This window comes from Cyrtonyx montezumae, unplaced genomic scaffold, assembly GCF_038088225.1.
Source record: "Cyrtonyx montezumae isolate F1298 unplaced genomic scaffold, pur_monq_1.0 scaffold_13, whole genome shotgun sequence".
NCBI classification, from domain to species: Eukaryota; Metazoa; Chordata; class Aves; order Galliformes; family Odontophoridae; genus Cyrtonyx; species Cyrtonyx montezumae.
Genome location: NW_027071859.1, coordinates 8,561,225 through 8,588,051, shown reverse-complemented (window position 1 = coordinate 8,588,051; position 26,827 = coordinate 8,561,225). Strand labels below are relative to the sequence as shown.

The 26,827-nt window shown below is 40.2% G+C and overlaps 1 protein-coding gene across 3 annotated transcripts in view; it reads right to left on the bottom strand.

Annotated features, from left to right (window-relative positions):
• The window catches only part of LDAH (lipid droplet associated hydrolase), a 107,301-nt gene extending 91,457 nt beyond the window's left edge, over positions 1–15,844 (bottom strand). The window contains exons 1-2 of one of the 3 annotated variants that reach the window (XM_065730667.1): positions 15,746–15,844; positions 2,388–2,546 (exon numbers count right to left, since the gene is read on the bottom strand). In XM_065730667.1, coding sequence (XP_065586739.1) covers positions 2,388–2,546; positions 15,746–15,779 — 193 coding nt within the window. In that variant the 5' untranslated portion in view covers positions 15,780–15,844. Of the gene's footprint in view, positions 1–2,387; positions 2,547–10,829; positions 10,848–15,320; positions 15,340–15,745 lie in introns of those variants that run through there. The other 2 variants (XM_065730668.1, XM_065730669.1) reach the window with 2 other exon arrangements.
• Positions 15,845–26,827: the final 10,983 nt, after the last annotated feature.

Genomic DNA, 26,827 nt, shown 5'->3' with positions numbered 1-26,827 from the left:
GGATTTTGAGTACTAACTAGCAAGTCAGAAGTCAATGGGAATGTTCTGCCTGCTTTGATAATGGCTTTTCAGAGTTCCTCCTTCAGTGGTGTTCAGGCAACATCAAGATACTCCAGGAGCAGAAAAACTCTTCCCTGAGTCATCATTCTCCAAAATGAACTGCAGGTGGCAGGTATGGGTATGGGAGTAAGAACACTCTTTTTAGGCAGACAACCACAAGCATATTATTAATTTAAATTTCCTCTTGTAAGCACAGCAAAGAAAGTACACGGTTATAATGGAAAGCTTTGTAGAAGACTCAGATGTTGGGGCAGTGATGCCAAAAATCAGTTTTTAAAACGCATCTCACAGTATTTGGTGGGGTTTGTTTGGTTTGGTTCCTTAAAACCAGCTCCTGGATGTAGAAATCTCTTTTGTTTACAAGAGAATCTTTTAGCTCTTCAGTGAGGCATTACCCACAGCAACACCCAGACACAATAATTAGATACAAAATATAGTCTGTTCAGGAGCAAAAAGAGGCCAACATGAACCCAAAATGAAAGTTCAAGCAAAGTGAATGGTATGGCTATATAAATCAAGAACAAAGAAGAAATAAGTGAAAAATGGACAGGATTTGGAAGAACGGGTAGCAAGGGTTGAGCTGCATCTTGACAAAATACACAATTGTGATTAAAGAGGGAATTAAAATCACTGTGATTCTTAAACATTTGAATACTTGGCTTTGAACATAGAACATTTGTTGAATGATTATTCTTGGATTTTTTAGGACTTCAATGTACACACATCCTTGCATTCCTGAATATCAATATTTGATACTCAAATAAAACCACGGTATCTGCTACAAATGCAAAGACAGAAGTGATATTAAGAATATTAAGAAAGTACTGCTACCACCCGAAGATAAATAAATACATACTTATGGAAAATCTTGCAAAAAAAAAAAAGCTTCATAATGAAAAAAAGCTTGAGTTGCTTTTTGCTTATTTTACAATTGTTAGAAAAGAGGAGCACCATAAATGAAAGAGTATCAGTCATCTTTTAGGTATGCTTGTAAAAGCTCTTTGCTTTTCTGCTTTCCTATTTGTGTTAACAAAAAGAATCCCCTGTTCTTAATGGGGCATAACGCTTGGTATTTCACAGTGAATGAGGTCAAGAGACTAGGAGGAAAAGCTGAGGAGTTAGGTACCCTAATGTCAGGCTAGTCTACCAGAAAACACCCTCATCATCAATTATTTCTAATCTAGCTACTTTGCAGCTTGGTAGCTTTTCCTACTGCATTGTTTTTAACTATTCTCATAGTGGAAGAGCTTCCAGTGTTACCAACACAGCTCTGAAATAAGAGCATAAACATCAACTAGCTGCTCACAAAAGCTTGCAGATGGCTACAGAAGTTCCTTGAATATTCTTCTGATGTTTATCTAGTTAATAGGAAATGTTACATCCCCACAGAAGTATACTGCAGGAAACAAGACTCATGTAGCCCTGCTATTGTTTTCTTGTCAAAAAGAAGCACAGAATCTGTAAGGTCTGCATATCCTGGTACATTTCAAGCAAAATAACTTGAAATACAGACCAAGGCTCCAGAACCTGAGGCAAAAAGAAACTTAAGGCCTTCCAGAAATGCCTTAACTGTAAGAAATCAACAATCAAAAAGTGCCAACTCACACTCAGACCTCTGGAAAACTGTTCCACAATTTGGATCCGAACAGATAGATTTTAAAAAGAAAAAAAAAGTTACTCTGTGAAGCATCTGGCTTAGAAAGTTGTTCCCCTGAAGCAGTAGAGATGAACTCATTACAGTCTTATTTCTTCTTTTCAGTTGTAGAAAGAGTTTAAACTGTACTGTGATCGTGAGAAAAGTAATGCTTCCAGTAAACTCCAGGAGGCAAAGACATAAAATTATTGTGCCTGAAGAAAGTAACAAAATATTCTGTGGCACTTCCAATACCTTGCAAAAACTGAAAATTGAGAACCAGTCACTATCTCACCATGAAGCAAAGACCAGCCTACACACTGGCCTATAAACACCAGACTATGTTCAAACAACAGCTTGCACAAGGCTGATATCGCAACAGCACATTAACATACAATAAATAAATAAAGAGCAATTAAAGCATATAATTCTGTCAGGAAACAGCCACCACAGCAAAAATAACTGAGACATTCTAATTTTTCTCTATTTTAGAAATACAGATAACCTTCTTGTTAAGATTACAGATAACAGTGCTAATTCAAATATAAGAAAGAAATTTCACCATTGCAATACCACTGATTTTCAGCCATGTGCACGTGCCAAATTTATCTAGTGATACTTCTGATATTGAAATTGAGCATGCCTGTTCCAATTCATCACATTTCCAAACTTAAAATGAACAAAAAACACTTACCAGGAATAATCATGAACAAGAGCCTGGGTAGATTTTTGCTTTCATCCTTTGAGAGGTCTTTCCAGGGACCACACTTTAAAACATGGGTAGCAGCTCCACAACAGTAGATAAATTCTTCATGTAACGGGACTGGCTCTTCTGACATCGACCTCATGTTAGCTGTTAGACAGAACAAGATACTATTATAATAAATCAGCAAATACTTACGTATCTGGCTCTTTGCTAGAGTAACTTCCCATAGAATAATTGTGAAAAAGCAAGAAACCATGCTCCCAAATAGTATATAATGAGGAAATGGACAATGACATCTAGTCTATCTTAAAGGCAAATAATTTTTTATTTCCTATTCACACAATCCAGTGAAAAAATTCAGCTGAAACATACTTGAAGACAAAAAAAAAAAAAAGAAAACCAAACCAAAGAAGCATGAAATTTTTTCGTAATGCTCATCTGGAATTTAACAGAGAGAAGGACCACCACCTTTACAGTTATTTAAAAAAATTATTTCCAGGTGCAACAGCCACTAGTCATGACTGACATGGCAGCAATCCATCAGCACATAGCATTAGGATAAAGAGTTTGAATGAGAATATGACCAAATAAGATGCAATAATCCACAAGCATTACAATAAAACTGTATATTTTTGTGTACCAGCATAACCTTCAAGTTTCTAGCTAAGGATAAAATTAGTACTTCCAATTTGTCTGGTTCGTGGAAAAAAAACAAAAACATTCCTTACTGAATATAGGGGTCCAAATTCTGCTCCCTAATCAGTTTGCCAAGTTTCATGCACATAAACTGAACTGAATACTCTACAAAGTGTTACACAACCTTTACTGGGCTACCATACTTCAACATCACATTCTTGGAGACACTCAGAGCATAGATATTGGTTCTGTTTGTACTTCAGGTCATCTGCTAGGGAAAGCAAATCCAAAGTCAGGGCCATGGCAGACTGGAAAATACTTAGAGCTACACAACTTGAACAGGTCTGAATGAAGCTGTAAGTAACAATGCTCAATTTCATAAAACAACATGTACCAGTAGAAACACTTCTTTACTTCCTGAGTTTGTATCTGGTTCTGAAGATTTAAGTAAAACAAATGAAGTAATAGGCAAAGCAGACAAGATGCATAGTGCTTCCTTTTAAAATAACATGTAGCACCTTAAACAAACAAACAAAAAGAGAATGCTGCTGGAGCACTGTTTGGTACTTTCAGTCACAGCACATAACTCTCTGGATGAAGTCTCCTCCCACCCCCACCACCTACTTCACTCCAGAAAAGTTCCATTAATGTCAAAGACTACAAGTTTAATACTGCATTGCTCACCATAGCACCATCTCTAGCTTAGAGTAACTGGAATATAAGTAACTGAATATTTTCATGCTACAATAAGAAATGTTTTGCAGTGCATTATTCCTGCTTTTTATCTCTTCATCACTCAGAACTGAACAATGTGACAGAGAAACCCAATTACATCAATAACCAGAGTAAAACTTTTTTAGCTTGTCATCCCTTATCTGAAGCATTTACAACTCAAGATGCCTTATCCAAAATCCTTAATCAAAAAAGTAGGTTTTGCACAAAGTTTCTAATCATGAATCAATTAAGAAAAAAAATCAGTTGTACAGTTTCATCCAACTGGCAATTCTTCACTCGCAAGGAGCATCTGCAATATCTAGTCATGAAGAACGAAAAAGGAAGATGAGCAAACTGGATGAGTGGTTGTTTTTTAAGGCTCACACCAACTCTTGCACAGTAGTTCTGTTTCTCTTTTAAACATACCTTAACTTCTGATTTTCTACTATACATAGCATTGCAGTAACTGAGGCTGTGCACTAAAGGTTTTCTTAAAGACAGCCCACAGCAGACAGTCCCGAAAGGCTTCCTAGCAGCAACTGTGTGCAAGAGCTGACAGATTTTTATTATTATTTTTTCATTTGTAATATTATGGACTTAGAAATATAGGTTTCTTTTCTCTTCAGTCTAAGTAAAATTGGATGTAGTTCTACAGTACTACTCTGAGAAAATTAATACCCAAAAGCCTACAGTTCTCCTTCAGTCTTCATAAAAAAAGCTTTGAACGTTTCCATTATTGGCATCTATCTCTGGAATGAACTGTCTGTCCCCAAATACACTGCAGGACAGCCTGCTGATTTCTAGATACACTTAATGGACAGAGGTGTCAAGATGAGGTTCTCACCAGCTCGGACATCTGTCAGAGGTCGCAGCTTGTGCTGCAGCTGCAGGCAAGTTAAGAACTCACAGCCACAAACTCATCTGGAGAGAGCTTCAGGAGTCAGTGTGGAGGAGAGGAACAGAGGCAACACTACATAGGAAACTGGGCCCACCAGTATTTTCTCCCTCATCCCAACCCCCACTCATGAACTTTTTAAACATGCATACAAAGATATTACAAGGAAGGCATTTTCCATCAACTTATCTAGTGAGACACATAAGACTAGAATACACAAACACTGGCTTTGACTTACTGGGTATGGCTTCAGCCCTAGATTAATGCAGCATCGATGTCGGTGTCTATCTGAAAGCAAACTCCTATTACAGAATACAGAGACATAAGTTACAGTAAATGGACTGACTACTGAACAGTCATGGGACACACTATGCTTCTACCTTAGGATGAAGACAGCGATCCACTAGTCAGCAAAGTGTACAGGGAGGTCTTGGACGCACACTGGAAATATTTAAAGGCACTTAAAAACAAAAATGTACATTTAGGTGTTTTACTACTGATGGGGACTCCATCTGTCACCACTGCATTGAGTGAGGATACTTGGAGCAGCTACCCACCAGGAGCAGATCACTGATGCTGCCATACAGCTAGGTCTCTTCAACATTCATCCTTATTTCAGTTGACTCCAAAGTAAAATGCTAACAGTGAAAATAACCTTCCTTAACTGTTTATGTAGCCACCCTGATAGCATATTAACTACTTATTCCTACAGCGTTACTTAGACTTGTAATTATCTGGAATTTGAAAGATTGCTTTGTAAAAACATTTACAATCTGCATTTAGATACCATTTGATGAAAGCACTATCACAAACCTGACCAAGCACTGCATAACATAAGCAGAGTGAGCTGTTTAAAATTCCACCTATAAACTGCCCAGTCACAAGACAGGACAAACAGGCTGCTGCATCTCTTCTGAAGAATGCTATGTAAGTGAGAGAGACAGTGGTAATCCCAAGGGCAACAATAAGCCTCAAAGAGCAGTGCTGGAAACAAAGTAAAGGAGAAGGAAACAACAAAGCTGACGTGATATATACAATGTCACAGAAGTATATAAAACACAGCCCAAGGTGCCCGGGAAGCTGGCAGGGTTACTTTGAGTCTACTCTCTATCCTTTTTGCTGCATCATCACACTGAAATCGCACCCAAAACCTTCAAGAAAGCAACCATCATGTACACCCTCAAGACAGAGGATGCAGGGAGCTACAGGTCAGTCAACCTCACCTCAGATCTCACCAAGCTACCAAGGAAAATCCTCCCAAAGCCATAGGCACATAAGAATAACTGAGAGCATGCAGCGAGGATTCAGCACAGGCATAATCTGTCCAAATAACTTATTTAACTTCTACAATGAGATAAATTACTCAATGGCTGATGGAAGAAATATTGATGTTGCTTAGCGTACCTTGAGCAAGACTGTCTCCCATAGTATTCTTAAAATCAGATTGGTGAGATGGAGATTAGGCAAGCAGACTGTAAGGTACTGTTGGGGGAAAAGATAACACAAAGCTAAACAAAAAGAACACAACAAAGAAAAACATTAACTTGGCAGCAACATCCCTCAAGGATCAACACTGAGCCAATACAGTTCAATGTCTTCATCAAGCACCTGGACATGACACAAAGCACCTGTCAGCAGGTTTGTGCATGATACCAGTATGGGAGGAAGAGGAAGAATCGCTGAATATCCTGAGTTGGAAGGGACCCACAAGGATCATCAAGTCCAGTGTCAGGCTCCACACAGGACCACCTGAAACTGAAATCCTATGTCTGAGAGCACTGTCCAACCACTCCTTGACCTCTGTCTGGTTGGGGTTGTAAGCATAGCCCTGGGGAGCTTGGGCAGATCAATACTGTAATGTAGCAGTACAGGCTGGGTGCTCACACACAAGAGTAGGTTGGCACGAGGACAATAAGCTGAACATGATAGCAGTGTAGCCTTGCAAAAATGAAGAGCAAGTGTATAAAAGCTGCATTAGCAAGAGTAACCAGCTGTTTTTTCTTCAAACACTGGAGAGACTGCATCTGGGGTACTGTGTCCAATTTTGGATTCCTCACTGCAAACAAGACAATAACAGACAGGAGAATGGCAATCAGATGACAAGAAGGTGGTGGGGCACACTGAGCATATCCAAAGGACAAGGACTAACAGTTAAAAGCTGTACTTTTCTATTAAGCCAAAAAAAGGTTAAGTTGTAACCTAATAGCAGCCTAAACCTACTTGAGAGATACCCACAAGTCTAGCAGGGCTATCTTTTTCTTTGCCATGGCAGATGGTAAGCCAAGAAACAACAGTCACAAGTTGTGCCTCCAGAGACTCATCATGAAAAACTTGGTCACTAGGAAAAAGGTGGATGAGAAGTCTCAGAGGTAATTGAATCTCTTGAATTGTTGGAAGTTTTTCAAACTCAACTGGATAAAACAATTTTTCTATTATTCTAGCAAAGGTAACAGAGTGCTTCATGAATAGGTGGCAGTAACAAATTATACAGTTCAGACAAAAGGAATCTGAACTAGGTCAGCCCCCTAAAAATCAAAGGAAATTGAAACTTCACTGATTGTCTCTACAAGTTTTATTATAATTTTTTAATAAACATCACCTTAATTGGTGAGCTTTCTGACTGAACTGGGTATCGTAGTGCAAAAGAGGAACTGGAAAAGAACAGTGAGCTTGCTCCTGCTGACTGCTAGAAACAAAGGTGCAGTGTTATTCCCAGAAGAGAATAACCCAGACTTTACAAAAGCTCCTCAATTTGGAGACAGGAACATGCTCACAGCTACGAGCTGGCAGCAAAAGGAACAGACTGCATGGCAGGAAACCTGTAATGACAAATGGTGGCTGGAATGAGGATGCCCCGATCTCATCAAGGATCTCTCTGGATAAACTACAACCAACAGTACGTGTCAGATTTTCTATAAGAAAATTACAAGCTTGGGCCAAAGACTTTGTAAGCTGATGTGACACTGGTCACAAATCTTAACTTGCTTTATGTAAGGAAACAAGCATTTTTGCATTTTATTTTTCAGTATAATTCTGTTAGTTGTAGGACAGAAAAGGCATGCTAACCCCTTTCAAACTGAAGAAATAAATACTGTTCAGTGCTTTTTGTAAAACCAAGCAAAGCATAACACAGGTGCCAAATGAAACAATGCAGTTAAAAGTAAACAACGCATAAAACTCAATGTCTATACCTAAGACAGTTCAGAGCAATAGGCTGCTTCCATTGAAAACAAGTGAATTGGGAAGCCTTTTATTCAAACGGTGATTTTGCAATTTGAAGACCTTTGTTTTGTTCCTTTGTTGTCATTGTTCCTCCCCCACCCATCACTGGCTTCTCCCCTACAAGTAAAACATTCAGACAAACTCCACTGGTGACTGTGCAAAAACACCTGTGAGTGCATAAGAACAGGTTACAAGCTACAGCTTATTCACACTCAGAGCTGAAACAAAAGAAAAGATGAAATGCAGATTGAAAACCAGAATCGGTTTTCGTTTCAGAACCTGCTGCAGAGACTTTTCAGGGCACTGTGCACAGACCAGAGCACAAGGAAACCTGGTTTTAGAACCCAACCTATAATATAATCAGAAAATGTGGATTTCAGTACAGCTAATAATCTTGCAATGATCACCAAGAAAGGAGTGTGCTGTCCTGCCAGGATGGGAGGATGGGAAAAGAACTTCTTGACATCAGTTTTTTACTAGACAAATGGTCCCTTGTATGTGCCAAAAACTAATACAATTCATACAGAAACTTTTCAGCAAAGCAGGAGAGAACTCAAAATCAAAGAGTTGGTTTTAAATGGTCCAGATTTTATGTATAAAACAGGAATACACACATCTGTTGAGCTGCAAACAGAAGTGGGGACCCACGGCTGCAAACATCTACCAGTGATTATTGTAAAGAACTGAGCAACCTTAACAGGAAAACCTCTTCCTCTCTATTCACCATCAAACTTGTTCTAAAAGGACTGCACTTCCATGAACCATAATAAAACCTTTACTGTACTTCTAGTGTTGATTTTCAAGAGTACAAAACAGAAATGAAAGAATTCTGAGACCACAAGGCATAATGACAACTTCTAAGAAGACAGTTACAGGTGAAAGTATCAACTATTGGTCTACAGCACTCAACAGAATATATTCTGGAAACCAACTTTTCATTGTAGTTCTGGCAATAACACACTAGTTTCTATTTTTGGCCTCTTTTCCCTTTCAGCAAGGATCTCACTTTTTGTTTGTGCTGAAACTCCTTCACAAAGGCCTAGAACCATAGAATAATTTGGGTTGAAAGGGGCCTTATAGACCATTCAGTTCCACCCTCCTGCCATGGGCAGGGACACCTCCCACTACATCAGTTGCCCAAAGTCCCTATCCAACTTGACCTTAAACACCCCCAGGGATGGGGCACCCCCAACTTCTCCAGGAACTCATGCCAGCACCTTACCATTCTGAGTAGGTAGATTCCTCCTCTTCTTGTCTAAAACTATTATTCCTTGACCTATAGCTACAATTCCTGACACAGCCTACCCCAGCTTTCTTCTAGACCCTTTTTAGATACTGGAAGACTGTTAAAAGGTCTTCCCAGAGCCTTCTCCAGGCTGAGGGCCCCCAAATCTCAGCCTGCCTTCAAAGGAGAGATGCTCCAGCCCTCCGACCATCCTCACAAGCCTCCTGTGGACCTGCTCCAACAGCTCCATATCTCCCTTGTGCTGGGGGCCTCAGATCTGGATGTAATAGTCCAGATGGGGCCTCACAAGGGCAAAGCAGAGAGGGCCAATCACTTCCCTCGCCCAGCTGGTCACACTGCTTTGATACAGCTCAGGATACCATTGGCTTTCTGGACTTTAAGTGCACACTGCCAGCCCATGTTCATTTTTTTGTCCATCAACACCTCCAGTCCTTCATTGCAGGGCTGCTCTCAGTTGACAACTGAAAACCCATTTCACTTGCCTGGAGCTCAAATAGAGAAAGCCATGCCCTTACTACATAGGTCAAATAGTTTCCCCCATTCAGCATTGCAACTTTTACACCAAATCAGAAACATACTGCATTGGAATCAGAGCAATGGCCAAATCCTGAAAACTTCATCTGCATGACTAAGGATACGAACGCCACAGTTTACAAAGGTATGCTACACACCACCAGTTGACAGTAAATACACAACTCTGATTGTGAAGTTAATATCTGAATATCAGAAAGAAATGACCAAGAAACGATTGCTTAAAAATAGAAGTGCACTCAAGAAAGTACCAATGGTTCATTTCGCAAACATGACAAAGATTATTCCCTGCAAGGGATCTGGGCGACTTCTAAGATTTAGTCCCAAACAAAGGAAAACTGTTCAACTGCATAAAGAAAAATCTATCGGTCAAATAAAGTCTCTTTCAAAGACAGATTTCCCTCTGAATGCTGCATAAAAAGATCTGAGATAAATCTTAAGGGTATAAAACAAATCCCACAGAAGAATAAACAGAAGGTAGTGAGCATGAGCAACAGCGGGGTATAATAAATATACTTTTTTATGTTAAGTCAGAGCTTGAAACAGTGACTGAGCACCTGGCAGGAAGGCACTGGTAACCCATAGGAGCTCAGGTGCATGCAATACACCTGAGTGACTGGAAGGGCTGGAGCCAGGATCTACCCCTTCCCAGACCTCATTTAAGGGTTGGCAGTGGAGGCAAGGGCACCTTGCTGGAGATCCCTGCCTACCTGAGGCCTTCTTCTAAGGGTAAGCAGCTTTTTTTCCTTTGCTTCTGTGTCCACAGCTGCTCCATTTGGGCTTATCACTTGCTGCAGCCTAGGACTTTACCACCCCACTATTATTACTGGGCTTCCCATTGCATAATAGTGTTACACTTTTTCAAGTGTGTTCTGAGATCAGCCAGCAATCTGAGAAAAAACTCAGTCAAGATGGAATTCGTAAGCAACAGAACATAAAAAGCTGTTGTTAAAGTGCAATTTCTTTACAGTACGGAAGGTTTCCAGAGAGGAAATTATTCCAGTCTCTTCTGAATGACGTATTTCACAGAAACACTAGACTCGTGTCAACATCATGTTGTGAATTAACTTCCCTAGCTACCTGCAGGAAAACAAAAGCGAAAATGCAGAAAATCTCCACGAGAAGATCAAAAGGAAATAAATCAGTTTGAAATGGACAGCATCAGAAAGTGTAATAGGTTACACACCTTGCAGATTTAATCATCTCTACTTCATAGACACAGAATCACAGATTTCAGTGTGAACTCTGTCAGACAGTGCATCAATATTTTCGGAGCCCCTCAACAAAGTTGAAATTTAACACTGTGGCAAGAGACTCGGTTAAAATCTTGCTGAAGGTAGAGGTGGGAACATTACATTAATGAACAAAGCTGTAAGAATCCATTCAATTTATATTTGAAATGAAATACTAATAGAATTCATACTTCAGCACACCTAAAACAAGGCATGTTCAAAATCGAACAGGTATGTAAACTAAGTTGGAGAAGTGATGATATGGGCCTTCATAGGTAACAGAGTTAGAGGAAAGAAATAACAGCACACACTGCAAAGGAAATGAACAGAAAATTATGGGCAGAGGCACAGGAAGAAATCTAAAATGAGGGGGAGAGAAGGAGGCCATATGCACATGTAGAATCACAGAATCACCAAGGTTGGAAAAGACCTCCAAGATCACCCAGTCCAACCCATCCATCTATTACCAATCTAACCGTCCACCACCAGTATTATCCACTAAACCACATCCCTCAACTCAATGTCATAAGGCTTTTTGATCACCTCCAGGGTCAGTGACTCCACCACAGCCCTGGGTCACCCATTCCAGTGCCTGACCACTCTCTCAGAAAAGTATTTCCTAACATCCAACCTGAATCTCCCCTAGCACAACTTGAGGACATTCCCTCCAGTCCTATCCCCTGTAACACAGGGGAAGAGGCTAAACCTCACTTCTCCACAGCCTCCCTTCAGGTAGCTGTACAGTTGCTCACATTTTTTATCCTAAATAAAAGATCATACACAAGCCTCATTTCTATTGGATTATTACTTAAGACTGGACAACAGTCAACAACCAAAAAATAAGCACAAATTTAAGTAATGATAATCTATTCACACTTTTAGAAACTTCCATCTTTCAGCGGCATTAACAACACGCAAAAGAAATAAAAGGTATTTGCCTCTTTATCTAATGTCAAAATAACTCCTTTTTCACTGCCTATTAGATTCAAGAAGGAGGTCTATGCTCTCTTGTTCTTACTAAGCAGGCAGAGTTCAAAGAGCATAATGAATACAAGCATCAAAGCAAAAACAAAACAACCCTACACCATCCAATTAGCATCAGGCTGTCCTTATTTGGTTTCCCCCATCCTTCACTGTACTACTGTTAAGCATGCATCTTCCTATATACAGTGAAAAGGCATAGTTACTTCTTTTCACTGTTTCTTCCATATTTTTACCTTATCTGTTCTAAGACATGCTTGAATTCAAGCCTTTTTTTCTACTTCTTATTTTATTCTTTCAAATCACATGTGCTCTTGCATCAGTGGTTTATCACACCTTCATCTTCAGTATCTAGCTACTGCTGGTTTTCTTGTTTTCCAAGTAAGAACAAAGAGGGAGTCAACATACCATTTACCTACGCCAGGCCAACTTACTGAGCACCATTCTGCAATTACCTCTCTATCTGTGTTTGCTGCCTACCACCTCCTGCCTATCTTCTGCAGCACTTCTTGATTGTTTATTAACATAATAGGCTCTGAAGGCACTATGAGGCATAACAACAAATAGGTCTTATGCAGCTCCGAGCAAAAGTCAACAAAAATAAAACAGAAGAATCATTGAACATGATATGTAAACAAAGAAAAATATCAGACAGCATTATATCTCTTTCTGACTCACTGCAATAACATTACAATCACCTGTATTAACCTTAGTCTTAGAATCCACAGTGTTCCTAGCAAGGAGCAAGGGTGAAGTTCATCATTCTAAGGAGATGGATAAATCCACGAGTAACAAGAGGATTTGCCATACTGGAAACAGCACTAACTTGCTCCATAAAACAAGCATAACCACTTATGTAGCACTGTTTTGCACAGGAATCCAGCTCCTTCTACCAAAACATCCCTTGTCAAACCCTGACAACCCCTAAGCATGATCATAGAAGCACGCGTTCAAAGTTGCAAATAATCACAGAATCACAAAATTGTAGGGGTTGGAAGGGATCTCTAGAGATCATCAGTCCAACCCCCTGTCAAAGCAGCTCCCTAGCCCAGGTTGCACAGGTAGGCAGGTGGGTCTTGAACATCTCCAGAGAAGGAGACTCCACCACCTCTCTGTGCAGCTGTGCCAGTGCTCCGTCACTGCACTGTGAAGAAGTTCCCACACACATTTGTGCAGAACTTCCTATGCTTCAGTTTGTGGCCATTTCCCCTTGTCCTATCCACTTAACACCTGACAATAATTTTCAGTGTTCCAGTTAATTCTGAAAGGTAAAATTTGGCTGTGTGGATTTCCACAAAGCATTTCTATTAATAAAATTTACTTTCTACATTTTATTTTATTATTCTTAAGAAATCTGAGTATGTCTAAATAAAGGAAAGGAGAACACAGGTTGTCAACAGAGGCATGAGATGAGACAGAAAAGGGAAAGAACAGCACAGTTATTGGTAGCAGCAGAAAGTGAGTATCCTGAAGGAAGAAATCCTGCCGTAATTATACTTGCAGTATGTCTGGTTAGACATTGCTCTGGCACATGAGAATTACCTAACAGATGAAAAGAAGCTTACACAATGCACAGCCTCATCAGGCAGTTGTGCAAACCTAGCTAGGTAAACAAATGATTTTCTCATTTATTGCACTCATCTGCTGTGAAATCCTAGGTATGCTTCAAGCTTAAGATTCAGTTTAATTTGAATATTTTAAATTACACATTTGTTCACTATATTTAATATTCTTTTATTCAGAATTACTTGCTTCCCCCTGTATAACCTGTTTCTAAACCTCACTGCACATCTAAATACCATCAGACCATAAGATGGAACCAAATTCAGTCAAACACTCTAAGGAAAATCCAGTCTTACACAGTAGTTTATCAAGAGCAGAAAAGACAGTTAAGCCACTCCAAGCAGCATGCCTAATTTAAATAAGTAAATAGTGTCCTTTATGCCTTGCTTATCTGTTTTCTGTATGAGTATATGCAAAACACCACTTACACCTCAAAATTTGCTTCTAATACTTGGCAAATACAACCTTGACTTTATTCCGAACTGAGGATCTCCTCTTTTTCCAAATAAGGTGCCAACATTATAAATCATAATAATGGAAAAAACATTGATTAAAAATCCAAAACTGTTTAAAAAAATAATAGATTACTGCAATTAAGAAGCTTTAGGGTAAATTTTGTCAATGGATGAATTCTTTGACTTGACAATCAATGTTTGGGTTTTCTTTTTTCTTTTTTTCATGATTACCAATGCACAATTCATTGTAATTGTGCTTGTAAATCGTACAAAGCAGACAAACAGGCAATAACTCATCGTTATCTTTTTGAATTAAAGGAGAAGTAAATATCAAATAAAGAATAAAAATTAAGTAGAAATGAAATTCAAATGAATGGAATTGACTCCTTAATTAGTGGGCATTTGAGCCACAGAATTTGAGGCTGAATGCTGAGAACACCAAAGCTCCACATGGGTGCAAGGTAAGAATGAGTTCATAGAGATTAAATTTGGAGAGAATTTAGGTCTTCAGTACACTTGTGCCTGTATGTGCTCAGGCTGCACTTGTTGGCTGTTGCAGGCTGAATGAATGCATACAGGGCGGGGCCACATAAAGAAGGATCACATGTGCTTGCCTCTTTCACAAGCATCTGCCTGGTGAATTACTAAAGGTTCTTGAGATATCACTGATTTCCAATGCTTTCATGCAGCCTTTGAGGTAACTCTATGATGGTAAACATTAATTGCTAATGCTAGGACTTATCCAGATCTGTAAATCCTTTGTTTTGTTAGCATTGTAAGTCAACTCCACAGGAACATAGGGAACTGCAATAATCCTAACATTTGAAGGCCCCTAAGACATCCACAATGCAACCTCATAACCAGATGCTGTGAGAGGACTGTGCAAATGGACTTTCAGACCTTAACTGAGCAACAGCGAGTCCCAGAGGGCCTGCAGCATACCACATCTCAGTGAATAAGGACGTGCAGCACTCAAGTAGTTTATGTCTTCTGAAGATATGATTCGATTATTATCCTTTTGTTGCTAGAAAAGAAACTGCTTCATCACCTTCACAAGCACAACTAACAGGTTAGCAAGAGGAAAGCTTCCGACAACTGTCATGCCTCCACGCTGCTTCCTCATTACCTCCATTTTCTCTGTCCCCACCCTTTTCCACGCCACCACCTCCATGGCTCCCTGACCCCACTGCTCCCCACTTGCCTGGTGCCAGCACATCCCCACTGCAGCATCAGCCTTCCAAGTGAGCTCTGGGGCCTATGGTGATGCTCTGGGGCCACCCAGGCATGACTGAGGGTTCCTGGAGCAGGGCATGGGGCTCTGCTCCTCCCAACCACCCGAGCCACTCTAATAAGAAACAGTTCTTCCCCTTTAGCATCTCATCTAGCTTTTCGCTTTTAGGTACGTGTAACTGCATTGCCCTCATTCACAGGCCATTTTATCCCTACCTGCTTAATAACCCGAAAACGAGCATCACTCAGAGCTGCAAGAGACATCCACAGAAACACACACCGAGACACTAAGCCCCACAAGCAGCGTTACCACAGCTATTTTCTAGAAAGAAAAAGAAACAAAGCTGAGGATTCTCGAAGTTCCACGGTGAGCCGAGGGAAAAACAAGCAAACAAACACAAAATGAAGGGAGCACGGGGATGCGCTATCGCTAAAGCCAACGCTGCCCGGTGGAACACGCTCGCAGGACAGGACTTGGCCCCAGCGTTACATAAGGGCGGGTGGTCGCCCCCGGCCCCGCCAGGCACCACGAGGGGCGAGGGCTCCCAACCCTCCGTCACCGAGGCCGCCGCACAGTCCCCGGGGCACGGGCGGGCAGCTCGGCGGCCGCCCCACGTGAGAGCGGGCAGCGGAGCACCTACCTTCCCCTTTCGCCGGCTCCGCGACACCCAGCATAGCGGCGGCGAGATGACGGCCCGACGTCTGCCTGCAGCCGGGCGGAAACGGGCAGCCGGGCCGCCGCGGGAGCAGCGAGCAGAGGGCGGCGGGGCCGCTCCTTCCGCCTTGGGCCGCGCGGGGTGGGCTGAGCGCGGCTCCGCTCCGCCCGCCTCCTCACAGCGCTCCGCCCCGCCGCGCCCGGCCCGCGGCGGAGGGATGCGCCCGTGCCTTTCAAGCGACGGGGAGGGAACGGGGTGGAAGGGAGGCGTGAGTGTGTGTTGCATCTTGCATCCACACCAGGAGTGAGGACAACAGCCTGGCTGCCTGGACTGCCGAGACGCATTGAAGGGGACTGAAAGTTAAAGACTTTGAAAGTTAAAAGCCTACAAAGTAGCAGTCAATCTGTTCTCAGGGCACTCGGTCCCATAAGGTGTGAACGGGGCTCAGGGCCCTGTTGCAGGAATTGAACACCACAGAATCACAGAACTGTAGGGCTTGAAGGGACCTCTGGAGGTCATTGGGTCCGACCCCCAGCTGAGGAAGGCTCCCTGCTGCACGTTGCACAGGAAAACATCCACGTGGGTCTTCATATCTCCAGAGGAGATCCCACAACCTCTCCAGGCAACCTGTTGTGCCAGTGCTCCGTCACTCTAACAAAAGTTCTCAGTGTTCGCATGGAACTTTCTGTGTTCCCGTTTGTGCCTGTTATTCCTTGTCCCATTGCTGCACACTACTAAAAAGAGCCAGACCCCAACAATTAGACTCCCACACTTCAGAATACAAGCGCTGATGAGTTCCCCTGGCATTCCTCTCTTCTCTACACTGAATGGTTGCAGGTATCTTAGGGTTTCCTCACAGAGGCCCTTAGTCATCTTTGTGGTTCTCCACTGGCTGTGTTTATCTAAGAGGATCTCAGGGAAGTCTTCATGCAATTTTATTTATTTTTTCTTGAGATCTATGTTGGAAGAGCCATTTCAAATGGGAGCTGTGGTAGAGAAAAGGTTAAAAAAATCCATTGGATAATATCTAAGCGCTTCCAAGAGGAATCTGGACAATTGTGAACCAGTCAGATGACTCTGACTGGCATTACTTTCAGAGCAGCCCTTGAATGCAGCATTTGAGGCATGGACTCAGATGTGGACAATCCAAGTCATTTATTACAGGTTTAACATCCCTTATATACATTCACAAGTTTTCTCTTATAATTTTCCCACTTGCCTTTATGTGTCAACAAAAGACTCCTCAAACAGTCATGCAGGCACTTATCCAGTCGGGGTCATGAGTCGTTCCAAGCCACACACTCTTCCTCCAGTTGGGGTCTGCCATCACACAGCTTACTTGAAATTGTTTTCCTTTTCTTCTGGAGTGTCCTTGGTTCTCAGCCTTCCTTTCTCATGCTGTTTATCCTGCTCCACAGCTTCTGCTCTGAATATACTTTCTAGTATTCCCACACTTGAACATCTCATTTCATGAATCCCTGGTAATCTTTGGAGGATGACCACATGTGGACAAGGAATGAACTTGGAAAACCCAAAAGATTTTTTTGAGAAGAGCCTTCATCAAAGCCTTTTAGAAGGCCAAGCTGCTATGGGATAGAAGTTATGACCTTCAGAAGGACGAGGAGAAACCCCAGCCAGAAAGGTAGGATTAAATCACCTTTTTTTCAAACAGAGTGGCAAATGTATTTTAAAATTATTGTATTCTTATCTTCATCAGAAACATCACAGTTTCCAGAAGTTAACAAGTGTTTCCAAAAAGAGGAGGCAGATTTATTGAAGGGAAACCCGTCAGAGGCTGTTGAACATAAAGCTGAGGAGTCTTTAGTCTTCCAGAGGTTAGGCAGTCCCAATGCTCTTTCCTTAGCATCAGCTGGTAGATGCTGACAAAGACAGAGAGCACTTTTAGCTTGATCTAATGAAGTTTCATATTTACAATGAATATTCATATTTACAACCAGCATTACTTTTTTTCTGAAATCCACGTCAAGCCCTGCAGGTCATTTCTCATTTTAGAAGTCAGGTTGTATAACGTGTGTCTAAACTATCCAAGGTCCATCCAGGTGCTTGAGATACTATTGATCAGGGAACAAGGTTTTGTTAAACTGCTTATAGAGCTTGATTGTCAGCAGCAAGTTCATTGTTAAAATGATGACTGCATGTATTACGTTGTATCTGAGCTGAAGTTGATAACTTCCTGCAGCTAAGTTCCAGGTAAGTACTTTGCTTCTCTCTGTAGAAGTGCGAGGTAACATTTGCCCTGGTCTGCTTTGATTAACTTTAAGAAAACCCAGAATTTCTTCTGTCCTGGATTTTATACGTGAATTGCTCTTCTTGAAGAAAACATTTCAGTGTTTTCATGTTCAAGTTTCTCACTTAAAGACATTAATAAAATAGCCCAAACCACAGTGGTAAGGTGTAAATCCCAAGGTTGCTGGCTTTTCCTCCCTTCAAGAGCATAACCATTAGGCTTTTGCTCCACTGATTGTGATCTGATTGCTGGCTGTGATGAGGATGGCAGAAAGCAGGAGGATGGCATTTGAATGGTCACTGGTGGTGGTAAATTGTGCAGGTTGTCTTCACAGGAGAAGTGTAAGCCATGGTTTTATGTGAAATTTGGTATAGTTTTTACAGTGCATGTGCTCCGTGACTTTTAATTTACTAAGTGAGACCATAAAATTGCTGATTAGCATAAATTTTCATGTTGGTTTCCCTGTGGGAATGGAGTGTACGAACAACTCTTTCACTTTGCTTGAATTGCAGAGGAATGGCTTGAAGCATTCTCACCTGTATTTTGTTCAGATAGAATTCTGTTATAGATTCACATTGCTTAAGACATTGCTCACATATGATTAGTGCTAATAATAATTACAGCAGTTCAGTATAACTGTTCTTTGATGTGTTTTCTGACATTTTTGTAATGTGTTCTTTGTGAATTAACAAATACATATAATACATGAACTTTGTGGATTACAGACCTGCATTGATTATGTCTTTTCCAATATCCGTCAAAGAATACAAATGCATTTACTCTCCAGGTGTTTAATTCTTCTCTTGTGTTTTCAATGCAATGAAAAGGCATTTCTAGAGGTATCTGTGACTCCTCTTTAATGCACACACAGAAGGTATTATAATACATTAAGGTGATGAGAGAGAAAGGTAATTTCATAAGAGTGACTTAGAGTCAAGAGACAAGAAATTACAGTTTAACTTTATTATTATTTTTTAATAAAGTTACAGTGTAACTTTATTATTATTTTTTCATGCTGTTAAAGCATAGTAATTCAGGACAGCTTACCAACAGCTGAGTTACAAGGAAGTTAACTAGAATCTGTCACAGGGCACTGATATAAATCTGTTTGATGTGCTCCATATGTCCACAGTGTAGCAAATATTTAAATGTTCTTATTAACTTATATTAAAAAAATAATAAATAAAATAATAAAAATAATAATTAACTTTTTTTTTCTTTTTTTTTAATTACGTTTTCTATTCTGTGAAAACACTGCACTAGGAGAAATTTGACTGTATACAAAAGGTAAATTGTTGATAGCAACATTGGATTTTCAAGGGAATTATTGACTCTTGAAGAATTAAATACTTTAAATGTCTGTGCAAAACATTTTAAAACTAATATTTTTCAAGTGGAGTGTGCATGGATTGTATAAATATTGAAGTTGTTCATGGATATATATTTCACTCTGAACAGTTAAGCTGTTGTTTACATGTTCTTTTTGTCTAAAGAGCATTTCTCAGAGGTATATAATATTTGCTGTGGTTTTCAAGTTATTTTTTATTACAGAGCAATTGAAAATGGATGTATTTTAAAATAGCGAGTTAGTATTGGTGTCCTGGAGACAGCAAAATGCTTCAAAAAGTAGTTGCCTCTTGAGTTTCTGAAATAACTGCAACAAGAGATTGAAAAGAAACAAAGTCCTTCAAAAGATTTAGCTTTACTGGTGGTGAATGTAGGAAAAGGGAACAGAAGGTAGGAAAAGGTTACTGTTCCACAACTCCACGAAGTGAAATAATTGGCTCATTGTGTCCTTATGTGTGGGCACATGAGGACCCTGTGGTATGCCTTGAAGTGTGTATGTTCACATCATAAATGGCAGCAATAATATTTTAGTATGTATTCCTCTATTATGAGGCTAAAAAAAATGCACAGCAAGCATTTTGAAGTAGAGGTTAATTGGAGATTGTATAGTTTTTATATAGTGTACGCAGTATTGCTCTCATGTGATTCTTATTTTTAGTGTGTAAAGCCAGCATACAGCAAGCATAAAACGTATGGCATGCGACTGGTCTTACATGAAACAATGGGCCCAGAGCTTCCCAGCACACATCAAACTGCTTATGCACACAGCCCCCATGACAACAGTGAGCTTAAAGTGACTCATGTGCATGAGTATCTTTCTAGAACATGTTTGAATTAAAAAAAAAATGCGTTTAAGGGTCAGTTTAACTCGAGGATATGAAGAGCAGTGATTCTGAACGATGAAAGCTTGGGGTAGGGCTTAATAACGTCAGATCTTCCAGTGTGTTTTGGACAACTTCCCTGGTTGGGTTCTGACTAAGAAATGAAACGGGACCAGTTGCATGCACCTGAACATACCAGACCACTGCTTGTCGAGACCATTTAACACTTAAGCTGTGCCCTGGTATTCTTCCAGCTTGTGAACACTTTTCTAAACAGTCCAGGGCACAGTTCAGGGTACACCATCCACCTAAAGTCATTCCCAGTGCACAGTATGAACAAGATGTGGCCAAACTTGTCTTTCTTCACCTCACACAGTCTTCCAAAGCTGACCTAGCAAGCTTTGCACCCTCAGCCATCACAGGCTCTTCTGATCCATAAAACCTGTTTCATGAAATGGAGAAATCACAGTGCAGGACTGCAACACAGACTTTATGTTTTTCAGACACTAATAAATGAAAAATAAGCCAACCACACAATATGACAATGATACCTTATAGCCTTAGAGGTACCACCAAGGTCCAACAAGATTAAGTTCAAGTACTAGGAAGCATAGAACTGACTGGGCTGTCAGTTGACTCCTTGTCTCATTAATGGTCCCTGATGTTATTTCATTCAGTTCCAGGGGCATAATCCCAAGCATGAACATTCTATACAACCAGATAGCAGGAAGGCCTCTACAGATGTAAGTGTCGAAACAAACAAGCCTGGAGTATTTTTGCTGGCAACAAACCCTAGGCACAGTGACATTCAAACAGGTTTTAAAAGCTAGTTGGTCATATCTCAGCACCACATAAATCTGCTGGAGATAGGTTCTTCTGGCCGAGGTCCTGGAGGACATCTGCTGTAGCCAATCTGTTGTTTAGGAATGTAAACAACACAATAATTTCTATGACCTATATATTTCAGGCTGTTTTCCTAGTTCGATTTAATATACTTCATCCAAGGAAAGCACCATTAAAGGCCAATCAAAATATAAAATACCCTTTACATGTTGTCAGTCATATGATAGCAAATCCTGTCTTAAAACAGAATGTAGGATCTTTGTTAAACTTGCCCCACAGATGAATGGAAATTAGAACTCAAAGATCAGACGGAAAAAAAAATTACATATACGTGGAGAGTAACATATAGAATTAGCAGGAACTGGATAAATACATGGAGAAACAAGTTGCTAGTAAAACTTCCTGAAGAGGCATTTGGTTCTTGAAAGTACTCTTGAGTGTAAAATGTATTTCTAGTTAGCTATTAATGCAGCTGTGTGTACTGGAACAACTCACACTGCAACTGCCTCGCATTTAATAGCTGCAAACTGTAATATGAAATAAAACACTGAATTTCATGAAAGTAGATTCCAGTTATAAATACATTTGAGAGCTAGACAAATAATTTTTTTTCTCTTGCTTTCCCTTGTTGCTACCTAAAACTAACCTTGAAAACAGTAGGTCATAAATCACATCAGATTTTGGTCAACAATCTTCATCACAGATTGTCTGATCTTAATAAGTGTGCAGATTTCAGCTCAGGTATAGAATTTATTCTGTACAAAAAATCACCTTTAGCCCTACATATTGTCCAAAGCCCATGGATTGCTTTTATGTTTAGTCTTTGCAGAACTCTTCCTTTTTCCCTGACAGAATTGTACGAGGTGGAGGCTTACAGACAGGTGCACCTTTGATTTCTACTGGTTTTATCTCTCAGGCCTAAGGCAGGTGCATTGAATGTAATGGGGGAAAAGAGTGAAGGATACGCCAGGGATCATGGCCTTTGTTTGTTTCCTGCAGTGAGATACTTCTTACTTAAAAATAAAAATCAAATATATAAGCATTGTCCTATGGCTGATTGGTATCTGACTGCAAACCAACTCCTGTTAATTAAAAGGTTTACTGAAAAAAAACAGAAAATCCATTTCCATCAATTCTTTTTAGTGTTCTAAGAAACTTTCCGTTATTGTCTTGGAGAATCTGTTCTCTGGGCTGCATGTAGTTTCTGTTTCCAAGACAATGATACTCTGAAGTAGCCCATAGGAGAGAGCAGACTGGGACCACAGCAATTCTACTGCCAGCTTATTGTTGCTGTTGCAGTCCCACCATTCATGCTATTTGCGGGGTCACTGTAATCAGGATTTAGTTGCATCAATGTAGGAACCTCACACTGTTTGAGAAGTTTCTGTGTTCCTAAGACCTTTGTAAGGTTCTGGCACAGATAAACAGGACCTGCAGTGCATCTCATGACAGGAGCAGTGCACCCTAGGGCATCACGCTCAACCCTTTTACATGTGTTTGTTGCAGCAGAATCCTAGCCTGGCACTGAGCCATTTGGAAGTGAATCCCAATGGGAAACACTGCATTATCAATTGATATAAAAAAGCCTCTAGAATTATCAGTATGAATTAATGTGGATTAGTGTTTCTAGATTGGCCAATACGTTCAAGCTACTGCAGCTGAAAGAGGGCAGAAAACATATATCTACGTGCCTCCTCCTGCCTGCGGGCACTGTCATGCAGAGAATGGGAGTGCATATGTGTGGGTTCTTTTTGGAAGACTGCAGAAAGGGCTTTAATAAAATTATGTAAGACATAGGACAGAAATAAAAAACACTGCATGTTTAATGAGGAAAACATGCAGTTCCATTTACAAGCTGGGAAGGACACACTAGATTGTGCTTTGAACAAGAAGCATTTTCTTAACATCTGATATGTTTTTAGAAGTTCTTCATAGCCTGTATGAGAAGAGTGACACTCTTGTGCTTCATGTGAAAGTGTTAAGCAGCCTCAGCCCTGGCTCAGTTTGCAGAGGAGCCGGGGGCACTGCACTAATGCAAGCGCCGAAGTTTCTCTGCTGATTCCTGGGCTGGAGCTCTGTGATCCTCTGGGAAGACGTCTTGACAGCCTGCTTAGTTGTTGAAAGCTGTGCTGAAAGGAATTTCCTGCATGAGATTTCCGAGGTCCTCTGGAAGCGCTTGCTGCATCGGGGTGCCGACTCCTCATCAGACAGAAGGAGGTGGCTGCGGCGGAGCAAGGTTTGCTCCATGGGACTTCTCCCTGCTGAGGCTTCCAAGGAAAAGAAGGGAAATGAGTCACCTCTTTCTTCAGGCTCAGAAGTCAGTAGCTTGAGATCTGATGGCCTTGTGCTGGATTTTTCAACCTTCTCTCCTTCCCTTGGATTTTTATTATGCTGTCTGTATAATTTACTTAGAGTAGGCAAGTTCAAGGATTTGCTATCAGCTTTTTTGACGACATATTCCTCAGGTTCTCACAGGCAGCATCCTGCCGTTTACCAAATAATTAGCATAAGATAAAATGAGATGCTGTGTATGGTTGGAAGAAGCCCAAGTGAGTGCAATATGTAAATAATCAGCAGGTGTTTGGCTTCTGCCCTGTATGAAAGGTGTTTCCTTTGCTACAAAATGGTATTTATTGTATGAATATCTCACGCCATTCTTTTGATCGCTGTAGTCTCCATTCCTACACTGATGAAAAATGGCAAAGAAATTGAGAAGTGATAAAAATTAACCCTTTTTAAACCCAACTACTTAGAAATATTCTGAATACTTTTTGCCATTGAATTGAAACAATGAGCCAAACAGCTAAATCCTTCACCACTGCAACTGAATGAATCTAGCTACAAATCTTTTTTGAGTACATAGCCCTGTTAGTGGTCCATATTTAGTGTATTCAGTGTCCCTCTGAATGCATGAATTGATATTCTTACAGTTGTCACATTGCTTGTGTTAAGTATTGAAAAGCCTTCAAATCTAGCCTGAAGCTGGAAAGCCTGGCTTTTAATGTACAGCTTGGTTCTTGCTTGAGTTCTCAAAGATGTATTTGCATTATTTATGAAAATCCAAACTCTTAATATATTTCCAGAAATAGAATAGTCACTGGGTCCACTTTGTCATGAGCTAGCTGCCACCCAAGGCAGAACAATGCCAATTCTTTTATCTAGTAGTGAATGGAATTTCACAGAATGAGCTTCTCCTGGTTTGGAGGATGTATTTTTGCTAATTTGAGGATGAAAGCCTCTTCCCAACCTACCATGCTCTCTGGGGACAGAAGCTGAGCCTTGCATGGCTACAGCTGAACTCTCATCCCTTTCCTTGTCTGTATTTGTCTGTAAGATGATGGCAAATTAGCCAACTTCAATCACTCCTTTGTTCAGTTAACCCCTGTACTGCCAGAGGTCAGCTGCAGGAGCAAAGGGAAATGATTTATATAGAGTTTTGTTTCAGCTTGAAGATACTGTGCATGAACAAGCTTTGAATCAGCACTGCGAGCATCTGACTGCCTATGTTGAAATCCTCATTTTAGATCCTGAGAAGAGAAATTAGCAAAATAATGGTGTTCAGATGGTTTGAGGGAGTCTCCTGCTCTGAGGTTGCCTTTCCCTTCGCTTTCTCTTTAGGAAAATGTAATTAAGCTTTAATATTCTGGATACATTTTTTAAAGTGTAGTCTGTGTTGATATTATTTGTCTCATGTATGAAACGGCCACCACCTGCATTTAATTTATCCTGTGACATGTCTTTCCTGCCTTGATCTAAAATTCTTCAGAAGACAAAAAAAAAATATTGCTATTTGCTGCTTGGACTTTCCTGGCTTGCTCCAGTTTGATTGTTGTGGGTCTCTGAGAGCCTAAACAGATAGCATGCACTCAGCACAAGGTTTTATAACTAATTACTAACGTTCCTAGAGCACTTTGAAGAGAAAAAGTGCAGTCCATGTGTTAATTATTATTAAGAACCTAGCTTTGAACATCGTGTTCTGAAAGGAGAAATGTTTAGTGAGTCCTCACCAAATCATAGCATTATAAATGTATTTCATTAAGAGATCATTAAGACATTAAAAGAGATCATTATTAATCTATACATGATCTAAGCTTGGCAAACCTCTGTAATCCAGACTCATTATATTAACGTGAGTGCCTTTCCGGCCAAAAAAGTCCTGAGATTTTGAATGGTAGCATTTCAATTTATCAACGATATTACAGATGAAATAAAAACTCTGATTTTTGGAAAGTCTCCCCTTCTAGCGCCATTACTTTTTCCTGGGTTTGATACTGTGCAGTTGTTGTTTCTGGCATTAATGCCTTTCAGGTTCAGCATTGCACACATTATTTGAACTGAGCAGTCTTATACATGAAGTGCAAAAGATCTTCAGCAGGCTCCATCCAGGGGTTGCTTGGATGTGCATCAGTTGATTTTGCAGGAGAAAAGAAGTCCCTCTGGTAAATAAGAGCTGTATATTTCTTTGATAATATGTTCTAGGGAAGCTGTTAATTTTTCTTAAGTACTAATTGTGATGTGTAGCACAGTGAATAGACTGTTGAAAATCATGGTGATTTTGTTTAAAGTATGATGGAAAAATGATCCCAGCAAGATTAAATGATAAACTTCCAATGTGAGAAATCCTCAAAGAAATCTAGTAAGAAAATCAGGAAGACGCAGGAGGCTGCCTGCTCAGTTCCCTTGCAAGATTCTCTTTGTAATTTGTAAGGGCATGCTCATTTCCTCATTTCAGCTAGAGCTTTTCTGCTTTGAAACCTCCAAGTGCAGCCAGCCGCTGGCATGTGAACAATCCCAGTTTTCTACTTATTACATTTAATTATTCTAAAACACGTTGAATAAAAGGAAATATTTTTGTAAAATGTGAAAGCAATTTTGCAAAACAAATCTGTAATCCTTCCAGACGTGACCGTGAAGTTTCTGGGATAATTTGATGTACTGTAAGAAAGCAGTAACAGATATTAAAAAATATGGGAAATGAGTGTAAGAGAAAATGTGTTTGTTTAGTAGAATGATTGAGGAGCCCCAAAAATCTTTTACATGTAATTACACCATGTAGTAATGTTACTGTCATCGTGTCAGTCAGTATTCCCGCTTATGAATTCCAAAGTATTTCACCAAACTCTTCTAGTCTGGGCAGAGTACTTACTTTATTGTTATATTTATTCAAAGGAATGCAGAAAATCTTTTGGAGCCCTACACTTGCAGACTCTCTGTTACTAGGCAATTTTATTGTCATCACTTAATATACCGAAGAACCGAGATACATGGATGAGCTGGACTGGATTTTGCAACTCTTCTACTTGTCTCACTGTAGGTATCTCATAAAAATCTGGTGGTTTTAACAATGATTTCCTTTAAGCTTTTGGTAATAGAGTTCTGGTTAATTTGCTTTATTGGAAAATGATTTCTTTCTGGTTAAAGAAATGAGTGGCTAATATTAGTTCAATCTTTTTGATGCCATGTCAACATTCCTGATGGGATCTAAAGTGAGATATCTACAGCATAGGTATCAATGTATGTCTACATACCTTAAGTTGGATATTAGGAAAATATTTTTCTCAGAAAGAGTGGTATTGCACTGGCACAGGTTGCTCAGAGTGGACTTACTATTGTGGGTGATGCTCAAGAAACATGGAGATGTGGCACTGAGGGACATGAAGCTATCAGTAGGCATGGTGGGGATGGGTTGACAGTTGTTCTAGATGGTCTTACTGGTCTTTCCAACTTTAATGATTCAGTGATTCTATAGGGCCTAGGTATGTAAACAAAATGTAGAGGCTTGCCTTATGTGTTCACACTCAAATGTCT